Genomic DNA, 15,332 nt, shown 5'->3' on the forward strand with positions numbered 1-15,332 from the left:
TGCTGTAGGTCAGCCCTGGTCCTTTTTCCCCCCTAGAGTTTTCATTTTTTGATTTTTAAGATCAGAGCTCAGCACATTGAGTGTGAAGCTCTTTTGAAGCAGATCTTTCTCAAATGTGGATTTTATGTCTGTGCGCACAGTCTTTAGCACTCAGTGTTTAGGTAAGACCATTTAACGCCCTTTTGTTAACAATCCACCAGCACAGATGAGTTTCTCAGCACAACGTAGTTCTTCTGAATTGCTACATTTTTATTAAAGTAACAAAAAGTGTACATTGGTCAGTGAATCTGTACATTTTGTATATAAAAACACTACTGTACAATTAGTATTATTCCCTCCCCTTCTCAAAAAATAGCTTACAAACTGCCTACCATTTTCACCAAATACAAAGCAGGTCCCGCTCAACGGTCCAGCTCAGTTTTTAAAAAAACAATGAAAGAGGAGAAAACCCAACAGACACTACGGTACAGTTCTTCAGCTCTGCAACAGGCTTGAGAAGGCAACAGAGAACACACTTCATTCACAGCTTTTACGTGTAACAAGCTACAAAAAACTGATTCTGTCTGAATTTGGTTGGTTTGAAAGCAAACAAAACTTAATACTAAATTCCTGGCATAGAGTTAACAGCATGAAATTTGGTAGGATTTTCTTAAAGAAAAAAACCAAACCAAAAAAAAAACAAAACAGAAAAGAAGGGGCTTGATTGGAACAATGGTAGTGTAGGAATTTGTTTTTTTCAAAAGCACTGTTTTTAATAGGAGAGAGGGCGGGAGCATATAAAGATAAGATTTGCATTCATCACACCAAATTGATAAACAAACCAAGTACCAGTATTTGGGAAGGGAGTGTAGAAAAGCGAACGTTGGTTTGTTTGGGAAACCTGATGAAAACGTATGAGTGAGAACTATCAAGACACCAGATAAGAAAGAAGGATCCCACACAGCACTTTGAACCGATACTTTTCTTGGAAGGGAAATTTACAGTACAGAAGCATCCACGTATTTCCCTTCATTGTGATGAAAAATATTGCACAATTCAACTCACTGTCAGCTCACAAAAGGCTCTAGAGTGCTTCATTCTAACTTCTGCTTTGCTGACAAGAGAAGTTACAGCTGGTGTGATGCAACTTCAGTTTTACAAGTCAGATCTCTTTAGTGAGAATTAAAACTGCGTGGGGGATAAGCACAGGCCATTGGGCCTCTTTAAATGATATGCTGAGTTTTCCAGTTCAGGAGTTCAAATGCTGGTAAAAACCCTACAAAAGCCTGAACCCAAGTTTGCACATGGGAAGCAATCAAAAACATTTAATTATCTTTTTTAAAAGGGGGTTGGAGGGGGTGGGGGAAAGAATTGTGGCAAAGAGGAATCCCCTTCCTTCTCCAGAGTGCCCAAGATCTGGAAATATATTGCACAGTGTCTGAGAACTTGAGTCATAAAAAGGCTAGGAAGGAACAGCTCTAGTTAGGCAAATCATTTGCCAGTTCAAAACAGGAAGGCAAAAAACCCAGTGTGCTTTGAAACTAATCTGAGGAAGTTTCATTAAAAATAAAGAGTCTTAAGTGCCTTGTGTTTTTAAGTCACCTCTTAAAGGGTCACTGGCAGGGGCTTCAGTTGGTCAGTAAAAAGGCAGTGAACAGACAAAGTCCTGGTAAAGACGTGTTCCCCAGGAGGTAGATCAATTCACATTGGTCTGGCACTTCAGCCAATTACAAATGTGCGTTGGGAACTACCAAACCGTTTCAGGGCCAAATCCTGAACATTGGGCTCAGTCAAAACTGATTAAGGATCAGAAACTTTAGGCCACAAATTGCTCAGGCTTGCTGGGGGAATGCGGGGGTGGAGGGGTGATGAAATTGCAACCCCTTATCAGTGTAATGGAGTAGGCGATTTTTTTTTTTTTTTTTTATCGCCAACAATCAAGGCTAGAATAGACTTCTCAGGGAGTCATGACACTCCAGTCAACTTGGGGGGGGGGGGAGGTTAATTGTTTATACGATCTTTAAAAGCCCCACCCACTAGGTATTCTAGCCTTTTCATTCACAGTTGCTCAGCGCTTACTCCATAGTTAAAAATACTCTTTAGAAATGCTGCATTTCCCTCTACCCCGTTTGGCTCCTCCACCCCAAGCGGCCCAGACAGGCAAGCCCACCCACCCAAATTTGTCATTCAACACTAATTAGGTAGATATTGGCTTCATAATAAAAACCTCATAAGCTTGCAACAGCTTTAAAAAAGAAAAAAGGCACCTAACACTGCTTCGCTACAGAGCAGCGTCTGATATTTAAATTTGGGATTTTCTTGCTTTTTTTAAAAAATATAAATAGCTCTTCATTTAAAAATAGATCCTCCAGTGAGGTATACAGTAGCCTAGGTCTTCGCAGTGTAAGAGCACTAGGAGCACTTAGCTGGAGACAGTCATCATGTAGTTTTTGGAAGGGCTCGTGCGACCCAACATCATCTGGTTTTTACAGGTGAGCATCCCATAGGAGCTCACAGGTGTTGCCGCTGCTGCTTCATACAAAACACAGATGGAGCCATCTTCACCGATCCGGTAAGACACCTCGTACGGGTCCACCCAGAGCGTGAGCTCACTGGGCAGGAGCTGATACAGCTGCTGGAGGTTGAGTCCGATCTGGCAAGCTGCTTTGCTGATAATGGGGTCCATTTTATGATTGATTCGAATGCAGCGATACCCAGAGCCTTTGAAGGGTTTCTCAGGAAACCAGTGATGTTTGTAATGCTCTGTAAGAAGAGAAGAAATTTCTAAGTGGACATGCACCCCCTGCTGGCGCTAACTGGACAACAAGCAGCACTTGCAGGACACCCTTCTTATAAAATAGTCTCCCCAAAAAACATGGAGGCCCATCTTAAGTACTTCGCTTGTTTACACATGAGCTGTTTGCTCTTAAATTCAGAGCTAGGATTCTCCAGGCATCAGCAGAAGGAGCGTGTTTTAACCTTAACTATACCAATCCCATCAGTCTGCTCTACTACTATAGGGAATGAAACTACAACTGACTACACAAACGGGACCCAGCAGATATTTTCCATCTCATTTGTGATTGTGGGGCAGTACAGCAACTGTCTGCCTTGGAGCCCAGTCCATATGCATGCAGAGCTCTGGCTTGGTAGGGCTGGGGCAGTATTCCCAAACTCAAACACCAGGGTACATGAGCAATGTTTAGTTCCTCCGCAAGTAGCATCATGCATTTAGTTTTGATAAACCACAAAGCCAGCTCCCATGTTGGTTTGTATTTGTTATCCTGACGTGTCTTAGTCCAGGAGAGATCATCTAATCCAACATCATCAGTGTGCAACAAAGACTAGAGAGGAACAAACTTCTAGAGGGGGTTGTTAGCAACAAGTTGAAGACACATCAATGTTCAACTGGAAATGGCAGAGCTGAGCCCTAATGTCTCATGGCCCAAGAGCAAAGTTAGGAAACATTTCCCCTGCCCACAAAGTTGGCCTGATCCAAAGCCCACTGAAATCAAAGGGACCCTTTCAGTTTACTGCAATGTAACTAAACAAGATCCTAGACACCAGCTGCTGAAACAAAGGGGTCCAACTTCCAGCAGCACGGAAAGATCAAAATCCTGTTTCCATCTGATCCCCTTACCCCAGCAAAGCAAGGAGCCACTTCCAGACCTGCCTTCTCCTGATGTAACAATGCAGCTGCCCCCCACTCCCTCCCACCCAAAGTAGTTTCTTATGTTATAGGAACATAGACGGTGGGGAGAAGGACTGTGTTTACAGAGCTGTATTTGTGCCAAGGTGACGACACTCCTTTAACATAGGAGTTTAACCGTTCACTCGTTAATTTCTCTTTCAAAAGAAGGAAAAAAAAAAAGAGAGAGAGAGAGAGATAGCCACAGTAATCCCTGTACTGTGCTACATCTTTACACCAGCTGAAAGGGAGGGGTGTGAAGAAGCAAATGGCCAATAAATTCCTACAGCACCGTAAGCTTACGTGGCACAGAATGAACATTGGGGAGAAGGGGACCCTAAAGGCTGGGACCTGGTGAATAAGCCCCCCCACCCCACACACAATAGGGCGCATGAGGGGGAGCCCCAAGCACCCAATGGGGTGCCCCCCCTCCAAGGCGCATGAGGGGGAGCCCCAAGCACCCAATGGGGTGCCCCCCACTCTCTCTCTGGGGGGCAATGAGCGTGTCCCCCCCCCCTCACCTGTGAGCGCCTCCTGCAGGGCCCCACTGAAGACCTGCAGCTGATGCTCGCTGACGCAGCCCCGGGTCCGGAGCAGGCTGGACACGAAGCCCACGGCGGCGGCGATCTCGGGCACCATGTCCGCCCGGCTGCTGCTGCTGACCCCGCTCCAGCGCTGGCTCATGGTTGGGCTCAGAGGGCGGCGCGGCCCCTTTAAGGCTCTGGTGTAGGAGGGGGGCCAGGGGCGTCGCTGCACCGACCGCTCTCAGGCTCTGCGCCGGTCTCGGAGGGGAAACAGCGAAGCGGGACCCTTTATACCCCTTCGCCGACAGGCGTCAGCAGCGGCCCGGCCTCTGATTGGCTGAGTCTCTGCTTTGCTATGCTAATGAGGTGTGACCTCAGCAGGGTGGAAGGAGTGACGTGAGTGCTGGGAAAGCCAGGCTCGCTGCGAGCCGGGCTGGGGGAGGTCCAGGAGGGGCTATTTTTAGGGTCTGTCCTGGTGGGGGGGGGCTGCAGGAGGAGGGGAAAGAACAGCACATGGCATGCCTGGGCACCGCAGCGTCTAGGGTGACCAGACAGCAAGTGTGAAAAATCAAGACGGCGGGTGGCGGGGTAATAGGAGCCTATATAAGAAGACGACCCACAAATCGGGACTGTCCCTATAAAATCGGGACAGCTGGTCACCCTAGCAGCGTCACACAGCTGCCTTTGCATTGTTACGAAGCCCTTTAGATCAGCGGCTCTCAACCTTTCCAGACGACTGCACCCCCTTTTCAGGAGTCCGGTTTGTCTTGTGTACCCCCAAGTTACACCTCACTTCAAAACTACTCGATTACGAAACCAGACATAAAAAACCAAAAGTGCCACAGTCTGCTAGTACGGAAACACTGCTGGCGTTCCCTTTTTACCATATAATGACAAAATCAATCAGTTGGAATATAAACATTGCCCTGTATAGTATACAGACTGGGATAAACAAGTCATTGTATGAAATTTTAGTTTGTATTGACTTTGCTAGGGCTTTTTATGTAGCCTGTTGTGAAACTAGGCAACTCTCTAGATGAGTTGCTGTACCCCTGGAAGACCTCTGCCTACCCCCAGGGGTACGTGGGTACCCCGGTTGAGAATCGCTAATTTATACAAGCGACCATTATATGAAATTGACTCCCCGTCTTCTGTACTAGCAACTCTATTGGCTTTTTGTCTGAGTTGTTGGACTTGCTGGTAGTGGGTTATTTTGCACTGGACTCCTGAACTTTGCTTGTTAATTTTCAACTAATGTCAAAGATGCCAGGAGCATACGGATAGAGGTGCTTTTTAGTATTTGCATAAATTTAAATAAATGATAATCCTCTCCGTGGGGAAAGGCATTTAGATGTTACAGAGATGGCTGTGGGCAAAAGCAGCGTTTTCTGGGAGGGTCTCAGAGCATTTAACAAATATTCTTCATTCAACTAAGCTTCTCAGACATCCCTGTGAGGTACCAGTGTTACGGACTTTGGGTGGATTGGGCTGGCATATGTGAAGATTTGGCCTTTTCCCCAATGACTGCTCCAGAATCTAAACTTGCATTGAGAATAATATTAAATCCAACATTTTCAACCGTGACTAGTTATTTGGGGTTTCATTTTTTAAGGAGCCCAACCTGACACAACTTCAGGCCTTCTCTCCTTCCTCGCCTGCTTTGATCAGCCACAGAGAGTTAACAAATTGACTGATATTTCAAAGGATCCAGAGTTAATACTGCACTGAGTCAAGTTCCTTGTGTGTAAGTATCACATAAGACATTATGATCCCTAACACTTCATATTGGCATTCTCAGCAGAGAGGATTTGAGGCACCAGGTGGGACAAATCAAAAGTGTTTTAATATTTTTCTTGTTAAAATTGATGTAAAAAACCCAACACATTTTCTATGCAATCCGATCTGCATGAGACCATTGCAGAATCTGTGTGTGTTTGTGTGGAATCAGACCATTGTAGGATCAGAAGATACACTCTTTGCCTGCCACTGAAATGCAGCCATTTCTGAAGTGTAACACTATGGTAATTAAACAGCACACAGCAACATTCTACACAACAAATCAGGATGGGGGGAAAGTTTTAAAATCTTGTTTTGGTTTAGAACAAGTTTATTTTAAAAAATTGATCTCCTATAGTTTTGTGCAAACCCAAGGTTGGTGCTTGCCCTAGCTTAAGAAAGGTTTGGGATCCGCATGTAAAAATGATCAGTATTCACCCAATTGAGTATCAAGCTAGCCTGAAAGTGGAGCAAAGTAACAGCCATGTCCTACCCTCCCCCACCCATCTGCCATTGCATTCATCAGTGGGTACAAGGAAGCAGGCAAATCTCTTGCTACAAACCAGATTTGTCCTTGTAGGCTTTGAAATAAATCAAGAGATTAAAGTCATTTAAAGGACTATTTTTTTAAATCGGTGACGCTTAAAGAAGCACATGGATGCAAGTGAGATAGAAGTAAGGATAGTGCAGGATGAGATTATTTATATTACTTTATGCCTAGAGGCCCCACTGGGATCAGGTTCAGGACTCCCTTCGTGACTGTATAATGCCTAACACCCACACAATGTAAGGGCGCATCTATACTAGAGAGTTTTGCTGCTTTAACTATATTGGTGTAGTTAAAGCAGCAACCTCCTCTTCCCTCCCTCCCTCCCAGCCCCTGTGTGGACATAGTTATATCAGTATTAAAAGTGCCTATCGTTTATTCCAGTTTGGAAAGCAAAATAAGCTATACCAGTACAAGGCACCTTTGTACCAATATACCTGCAATCCCACTCGGGCTTATATTGGTATAAATATATGGGATAAAAAAAAGTCATATTTCTAACTGGTGGCATTTTACTAATGTAACTTTTCTTGTGTAGACTAGCCCTGAGAGACAGTTCCTGCTGCAGAGTTTACAAACTAATGAGACAAAAAAAGATAAAGGCCGGGAGAAAGGAAATATTAAAACCCACATTTTAGATAAGGACTTTTCTCTGTAGTATTTGTGGTGTTCAGAATCAGCGAAAGCTATCATGATCGTGTGAGAACATTAGCTGTCTTCAGTGCTGGGCTCCGTTGGGCCAATGGCTCTCTTTACCATGGGACGAGCAAATAGGTCTGGCACTTAAAACTCAACCCACCGCGGGATCAGAACTGTGCTAACTACAAATGGATGTCTTAATATAGTTGGTGTTAACAATGATCTTACAACTGTTTCCCTGATCATGGGGGACACGTTTTGGTTTTTGTCCTCCCCCTTCCTCACCAACTAGCGAAACTATGTGATGACACTGTTTCTCAGTTCAGACCTGCTAAACCCTCTCTGCTACATCCCTCCTTAATCCTCAGCTCTTCCAGCAACCTTCCTGACTCTGTCGTCAGCAATACACCTGCACGTCTCAGGCACTCGCTATTGACCAGTGTGTCGCCTTGTGTGTTGGCCTTATCTAACTAAAGCCTGATCAATGTAGGTCACGCTAGCTGCATCACTCAGGGCAGTGAAATATTTCACATTCTGAATACCATAATTAGGTCAACCTAACCTCCAGTCAAGACGCCGCTAAGTTGATGGAAGAATTCTTCTGTTGACCTAGCTACCGGCAGGTGAATTATGTACAATCAGCAGAGAAACCCCTTCCATTGATTTAGGAAGAGTCTATACTCCAGCAGCACACGAACCCTAACACCAACGCAAATTCCCACTGATACGAATGGGAATCTGTGGGGGAACAGGAGTCTGGCCCCCCCTCTGACCCAGTTTCAGTATGCTTGCTTCAGATTGTAATCTGTTCAGGGCTGTGTCCTATGTGTTTGCCAATTGCTTTGGAAGCGTACAGCAAAAACGACATTATTTTAAAATAATAATTGAAATCAGGAGTTTTAATTTGGTTTCAAAACCATTCCAGCTAAACCAGTTTCAGATGTGGGTTTGGCTGGCAAGTGGGTTCGGTTATTTAATAAAAACGTTTTTAAAATCAGGGTTTGTCCATACCGATTAGCCAAACTAGATTTAAAACCCGTCTGGCAGGAAACAAGTTCACACTTGTGTTTTCAGACAGTGTGTGGCCCTGCTTATCCCAGCCAGTCAAACCAGATTTCAAACCGGTTTTGCTGGAACCCATGTTTAAATAAAGGTTAACAATTGGTTTTCAACCCACAGTCAAAGCCCAGCCTCAGCAGGCCAAGACACCTACACAGGCCGACCATCTGCATGTAAAGGAAATCAAATACACTTTTTCCATAGTTCTTTAACGGGACAGCAACCCACCATGTATTATGTTGTCACTTTGTATCAGTACATAATCTTCTGTACTATTGTTGCTTGGAAACAGACCTTATCTCATCTTTATCTGCCCCAGACAACCCGGCCCACTTCACGCCCTAGTGTTTAGGCCTGCTCAGAACTGGTTTATCCATGATGGTTATAATGCCAGCAGCAACCTGTTAGCTGCCAACAACAAGGACAAATCAATGTAAATTTCCGGGTGGGGAGGACCGAGGTGGGCAAGGCCACTATGTTTAAACACAGCTGTAGGTCGTGAGCCAGTTCAGATCCTGAACACCAGAGACAGAGGTCACAACAAAATTCTGCCTATGTTGCAAACATCAAACCTCTTTTAAAACCACATGGTTGTGAAACCACATGGTAGCTGTCACCTAACTGTGATAAGTGCAAGGAAAAGAGTGGGGACGGAAAACAAAGCGCATCGTTGTCTCGCAGCTAGGGCCAGATTTTCAAGTACTCGGCCCCCCGTAGCTCAGTTCAGAACACAGCATGCACCCAATGTGCTGAGCTCCTCTGAAGATCTAGCCGCTGGCTCTGGTGCCTAAATAGAAGCTCTTTCTCAAAAGCTGGTCCTTTGTGCTGTTGGTTTACTTAGATTTCAGAACATGATTCTATCACAATGTTTGGCGTGTGGATAAGACATTTTAGCACATGTATTTCTAGGCATAGCACCAGCACAGTTAGACTTGGAATATATACAGGCCCATAAAACACGATTACAACATCTTTTTTCTCCCTGTCCACCCAGGCAAGAATGCATTTATATACAGTTGGGTGACAGCCATGTTTCACAACCCTGTTTGGACGTGGTTGTTTCTGTAGTGCAGACAACATTCCCAGGGGAGCAACTTCCCAGGGTTGCCCCTCTGAACTCCACTTTTCTTATCACCAGGAATTTTTCCCTTCGTAAAACATGCCTGACTTTTTGTGAATGAGGGTCTAGGCTGAGATACTTTAAGCAATTGATATCACCTTCTTACTGTACTCAGTGGAAGAATGGTGGTGATGGGGAACTGAATGAATTTTCTTCTAATTTTCTTAAGACTTCTGGGCTGATTTTCAAGGATGGTGGGCATCCACAGCTCCAGCTAACTTCAGGGAGAAAGAATTGTGGGTGAAAAATCACATCCCATGTGCTGATGGTACTCTCCCTCACCTCATGACAGTAACTTATCTTAGAAGAAGCTGTGTATTCAAAGAGTGACACTGCCAGTAGGAGAACAAGCCCAGGCAGAAACACCCCAATGCAGAAATCTTACCAGAGAAGGTGAGCTGGTGATCTCACTGTCTATTTCGGAGCTGGTTTCCTGTCCCTCGCATCTGGTTAAAGTTTTTCCACATCCTCTTTTTAGAATGCAGCTCCTCCCACCCCACCTTGCTTGTGTCAATGATTCACGTTGCAGAGCAAAACCGAAGGAGGTGGCATGGGCAGAAAGAAATGAGAGATCAGCCTAAGCAGCAAAATTTGGATCCAGAGCTAAACATCACTGAGTTTGGGGCTTTGCAGATGTGGGGTTTTAGTTGGGCCCATTATAGAGAAAGCAGCTAGCTGCGAAGCCTGGACCTAGATTAATGATTCGGGAGATGAGGAGTGTTCAGATCCAGAGTCCTGGTTGAAGCCTTTCTCTAACAGAAGAGGAGCAAGCAAAAATTAGCATGATAGAGCTGGATGTAGCACTGGATGGAACAGAGGGAGGGCCAGGGGAGCGGAGAGAGAAAGGAAGCGCTGGGGAGATAGGTGAAGCAGGGAGCAATGCAACAAGACTTGCCCCTCAACACTACTTCACCATCATGCTTGACGAACTCTGCAAATCAATATATCTCTCTCAAAAACATCTTCCCACAGTTCCAGCCTCCTGCAAGCAAGATAAACAGCACGTTTCGAAACACAGACACATGCAGAAGGCCAGCAGTCCCCCAGGCAACTCTACCTTATTACAATCACACTGAGGCTTGCCACGTCAGCTGGCCTGCTCCTTTCCTCTTTCTGTAGAAAAGTCCCCTAATAAGTAAATATCAGAGGCAACTCCAACTGGAACACACGCTCCGATTTCCCCTACCCACCCACTCGCCACAAAAAATTGGGGGACATTTGGATCCAGTACCCAGCTTCATTATTAGTATGACAGCAGTGCCTGGATCAGGGTCCCAGTGTGCTAGGCACTATAAAGGCAGTCCCTATCCTAAAAAGTTTACAATAGAAAAGACAGCCAACAGGTGGGAGGAGAAACTGAGGCACACAGCAGTGAAGTGGCTTGTCCAAAGTCTCATGGCAGCGCTAGGAACAGAACCCAGATCTCCTGACTCGCAGGACAGGTCCCTATCCATGGAATAACACTGCCCCGTTATTTCAACCCAGTTTTTAAATGGGCTGAACCAGAACGCCCTGCAATTTCGTAAGAGTTCAGAGTTTAAATCCAAACCTCCCCACTCAGGTCCATCTCTTGTTTATATACTGATTGACAGCACCTTTCCTTCTAAGGGATCGCAGAGTGCTATATATAGGAACCACTTCACACTTCCCTGAAATAAAGCCAGGCTACCTAAAGGTTGTTCTTTTCTTAGAAAAAGAGAAGTTAAGAAAAAAAAGAAGAACACCTCCAACTGAAACTACAGGAGGGGAATTTGTAGGTGGTTAGAACGTAAACTACCTCCCCCGAACTGGAAGGTGGCCAGAGGACACCAGCGCGACTGAGTAGCTGCCAAAGAGGCAATAAACTTTGCTGGAGGATTCAGAGTATTAATGTGGAATAACATGTCGCTCAGCACCATAGCAACTCAATTGTCAGTGAAGAGTAAAATGGCAGGAGTCACAGTAGCAGCAGTTGAGCAAATTTACCAGCCAGCTCAGAAGTGTCTGACACCCTGGCTGGGATAGGGTGGCTCCTGAGCGGGACACATTTTTATGATGTCTGTCCTTAAGGTCTCCAAAGAATTGCTTAGACTAGAAGATGAACAATCCATAGGGGCCACTGAGACCCTGCACTAGGGTGACCAGACAGCAGATGTGAAAAATCGGGACAGGGTAGGGGGTAATAGGAGCCTATATAAGAAAAAGACCCAAAAATGAGGACTGTCCCTATAAAATCGGGACATCTGGTCACCCTACCCTGCATGCCCAAAAAGCCAGCAGATAGAGCTCTTCATATTGGATTCTAGGGGACCTGGCTCTTGGAGACGTATGAAATCTGATACCTACGCGGAGGGGCATGGCAAATGGGGCAAGTGGCATATTTAATGCAGGACCGTGGGATCAGCTGCTGCCTGAGAGTCCGAGTCTGTGCTGCACCTCCAGGATATTCAACAAAAAGAAAAGGAGGACTTGTGGCACCTTAGAGACTAACAAACTTATTTGAGCACCTCCAGGAGATTCAGCGCACAAGGTGCAGCCCAGGAAAGACGAGCGCAGAAGTGGCCTTAAACCCTCCGAGTTCTGGGCTGCTCCGGTGCTTGAAACCTCTCACGGCTGGTTTAACTTATGACAGCTTGGCACAGGCCAGAATCCTAATGGCACCCTGTGCTGTGGGCCTCCTCCCCCAACCCACCCCCATCTTGTCCTGCCCTGGATGTCAGGGCTTGCGATGGATGCAATGGCTGCTCTGCTGTTCCTCTGCTGTCGGAGGTCTTCCCCCATCCGTTGTGGGGGCTTTACTCGACCCCCGTATGCTGCTGGAGCAGTGTATACGTGGTGGGGAGAATCTACTCCTAGATCAGAGACCATGGTGGCTGAAGCATAACAGATGGACAGACGTCAGGGAGAGGAGAGACGGCGGAGACAAGCGCCCCAAGAACAGACTCTGGCTCTGCCCCTCACTGCTGAGTGCAGTATGAACCTCCCAGCTCCCTGTGAAGAGAGAATCACCCACACAGACGGAGCAACACTCTGGCATCCAAACCTGGGTGTGACCAGAGGGTTAATCCCAAATTTAGAAAGAGATTCTTCTAATACCAGAGGGGGCGGGTGGACTTGGAAAGAGGCCCTAAAACTAGTCCCAAGTGCTCCTCGCCATGCCTGGCACTGCCCTGGAATTCTTTGCACCTGGGTGAGGAGGGTGGGACAAGGGTTGCTGCTTGGATTCCTCCTGCCCCTGCATTCGGTGCCTTCCTATGGCACGCGGACTTCGGTTCGGCCAATACGCTGCATGAGCTCCCGCCTCGTTAATAGCAAACACAAAAATACAGCTGGAAGGCAGCAGCAGACACAGAGTTTGTGTTCTCTTAGCCTGACAGGAGCGACGCGGGCAGGCCTGGGGGATCAATCAGACTGAACCCCTTGAGGAGCAACTACTCTCTTAGGGAAATGGCTCGTGCGGGCTGTGATTGGCTCATTGTAAAGGAAGGGGCTATTGGCAAAAAAGTCTGGATTTGGAGTTTGAATCTGCACCGTTTGGATCCAGGCTTTTAGTTTGGACCCCTCTCTATTACTAACGAAGCACCTCAAAACAGCTTCATCATGAAGGACTGAACGTGCATTTCAGCACTAGCCAGTACATCAGTGTTGGTTCTGGGGACATTATATTATCCATATTAGAAGTGGAGTGAGAAGGGTGTTTAGTCTGTCATCTCAGAGTGTGTGCGGGGCGAGGGGAACTCTGAACCATTTACAATTTTCAACTCAAAACCTTGGGACGTCTCCAAGGATTTGTTCTATTGCTTAATTCTGCACGTTGCTCCAGTCTCACTTTACTGAAGCCCAGGAGCTTGTTACAGGGAGTTATTAGGGAAAAGGCACATTTGGAAGTGAAACATGTTCAAGTTAAACATGGCTTGCCCTGCCAGGTGCTGGATCATACACGGAAGCAGAACAGCCTGCTCCAGACCTTTCCTTGTGTTTCATCCCTACCCCTACCCCACTGTAGCTTGCTGTGGGACAATATGTTCCCATAAACAGATGATACTTTGCCAGAGAAGGGTTAAACTTCTCCCCTCTGAACAGAGAAAATATGTGCTTCCTAGGACAGCACCACTAGGCCAAAATGGACACAGCTTGCTCAGGCATATCTGAGGAAGGCCTTTGATTTGTTTGCTATATCTCAGGGCTCAGTTCTGCAACACTTTGAAGGAATCGATAGAATTACTCATGCGGGTAGAGATGGCTCACATGAGTAAGGACAACAGGATCAAAGCCTCATCCTCCAGCTGAAGAAATCTGTTTGAGAGGCTTCCTAACTAACATGGCTGATATAGTTTATATTAGAGGGGAATTGATTTGAGGGAATAAGATGAACTCCCTGAAAAATACAGAACCCAGAATCCTCCAGATAGTTTAGAGTCTTGCAGGGGACGAAAGGGAACAACTTGGCATGCGTCTACACCCTCTACCCCCCACCCCCCCGCCCCGCCCAGGTCTTCCTCAGCAACCTTGAACGCCCTCCCAGTGCAGAGCTCAAGTGATGAATATAAAAGTGTCTTCACGTTGTTCAGCTGTGTGTCTCTGATGCTATCTGTGAGGCCCTCAGTGTCATTCACAAAGCTCCCAAGCCTGCATAGGCACGGGAAGGAGGAGTGCGGGGATGCTGCAGCTCCCCCAGGTTTTGTGCCCGGCATCCCGGCTGCTGGCTCCGCACCCCTGCTGCCCAGAGTCCTGGCCACCAGCCCCACTGCTGCCTGAGCACTCTGCTGCTGGCCCCAGATCCCACTCGGTCACTGGTCCCGAATCCCACCCAGTTGCCAGCCCCGGAGTCCTGCCCAGCCACCAGGTCTGGGCCCAAGGGCTCTGCCGCTGGCCCTGCATGCGGGGTCCGAGCCGCTGGCCCCGCACCTGGGGCTCCGCACCCGCCCCTAGCTGTGGCCCCCACCTCGACCGCCTTACCCCTGTCCACATCCCCCCTTCCCCGAGCCATGGCCCTGCTCCCGGCCCCAGCTCTAGGGGGCGGTGAGGAGCGCGGACAGGGATAAGGGGGTGCAGCTCATCATCCCCCACTCCAAAAACTGTTCCAGCGTCACTGCAAGCCTGGGTAGAAGTCAATGCACTGCTTGCCAACCTTGCATACCCCTTAGAGTTACATCCCCCCCCCCCACCCAGCAGCAATGGCATTGATGATTTCCACCCCCACACACACATAGAAAGATTTGTTCCTGTGACAATAAGGGGTGAGCAAAACCTTCTGGGCTGCAATGTTTTGCTCTAATTTTGGTTGCTGGGGAGGGTGTGGAGGTGGTTGGGTTGTGTTTAGGGCCCGTGATATACAGGTCGGACTAGATGATCTGGTGGTCCTTTCTGGCCTCAAACTCTATGAAACACACCACGGCTGGTGAGCAGGCAATGCACTGGCTCATGAGCTCCGGTGACAGAGCAAAGAAATCCAGACTAGGGGTGCATTTCTTTCTGAGGCGTGGGAGGAACCCTATCTGGGCTGAAGGCAAAGGCAGCCCTAAGGAGATGGGGAACAGGTAACAGCAGCTAGGAGGGAGGTTGTTACAATCGACACAACAGCTCCCAAGAGCTGGTTGCACCTGGGTATGTCTCCTTTGTGTTTGTTTGGATGCGGTGACATTCGTGTTGTTCCTGACAAGCCTCCCCACGACTCACATTCCCCAGGCTGGACGTGCCTGTTCCAGAGGAATGCAAGGAACATGCTCTTGAATTCCAAGGCGGGAATCTGTAAAGAGCCAGGCTTGGTCCAAAAGCCTTTGGCAGCCACTGGCGCTGCTGTACTTTCTCTTTATAAAAGAACGGATGTTTTGGAGAAACTTTCCCCTTCCTGTGACGGGTCTTGGCTGAGGCTGCTCGGAGGCTGTTACTGTTCAGCTGCTTTGTCAGGAAGCCCTCATCACAACCAGGATAAGGGGAGGCCACGTGGCGGCCTCGGGAAGAAAATGGAGGTGCCAGGGCAGACACTGGGAGACCTCCTGTGCTGGACCAGAACCCACC

The 15,332-nt window shown here is 47.3% G+C and overlaps 1 protein-coding gene across 1 annotated transcript; it reads right to left on the reverse strand.

Annotated features, from left to right (window-relative positions):
• Window positions 1-228: 228 nt before the first annotated feature.
• Window positions 229-4,446, reverse strand: BTG2 (BTG anti-proliferation factor 2). The gene is made up of 2 exons (XM_073319557.1): window positions 4,189-4,446; window positions 229-2,742 (listed from the first exon to the last, which is right to left on the reverse strand). Exons 1-2 carry the CDS (start codon window positions 4,349-4,351, stop codon window positions 2,402-2,404), a joined length of 504 nt encoding a protein of 167 aa, XP_073175658.1. The 5' UTR covers window positions 4,352-4,446; the 3' UTR covers window positions 229-2,401.
• Between the last annotated feature and the right edge of the window lie 10,886 nt (window positions 4,447-15,332).

Source organism: Lepidochelys kempii, chromosome 21, assembly GCF_965140265.1.
Source record: "Lepidochelys kempii isolate rLepKem1 chromosome 21, rLepKem1.hap2, whole genome shotgun sequence".
Lineage (NCBI taxonomy): Eukaryota > Metazoa > Chordata > Testudines > Cheloniidae > Lepidochelys > Lepidochelys kempii.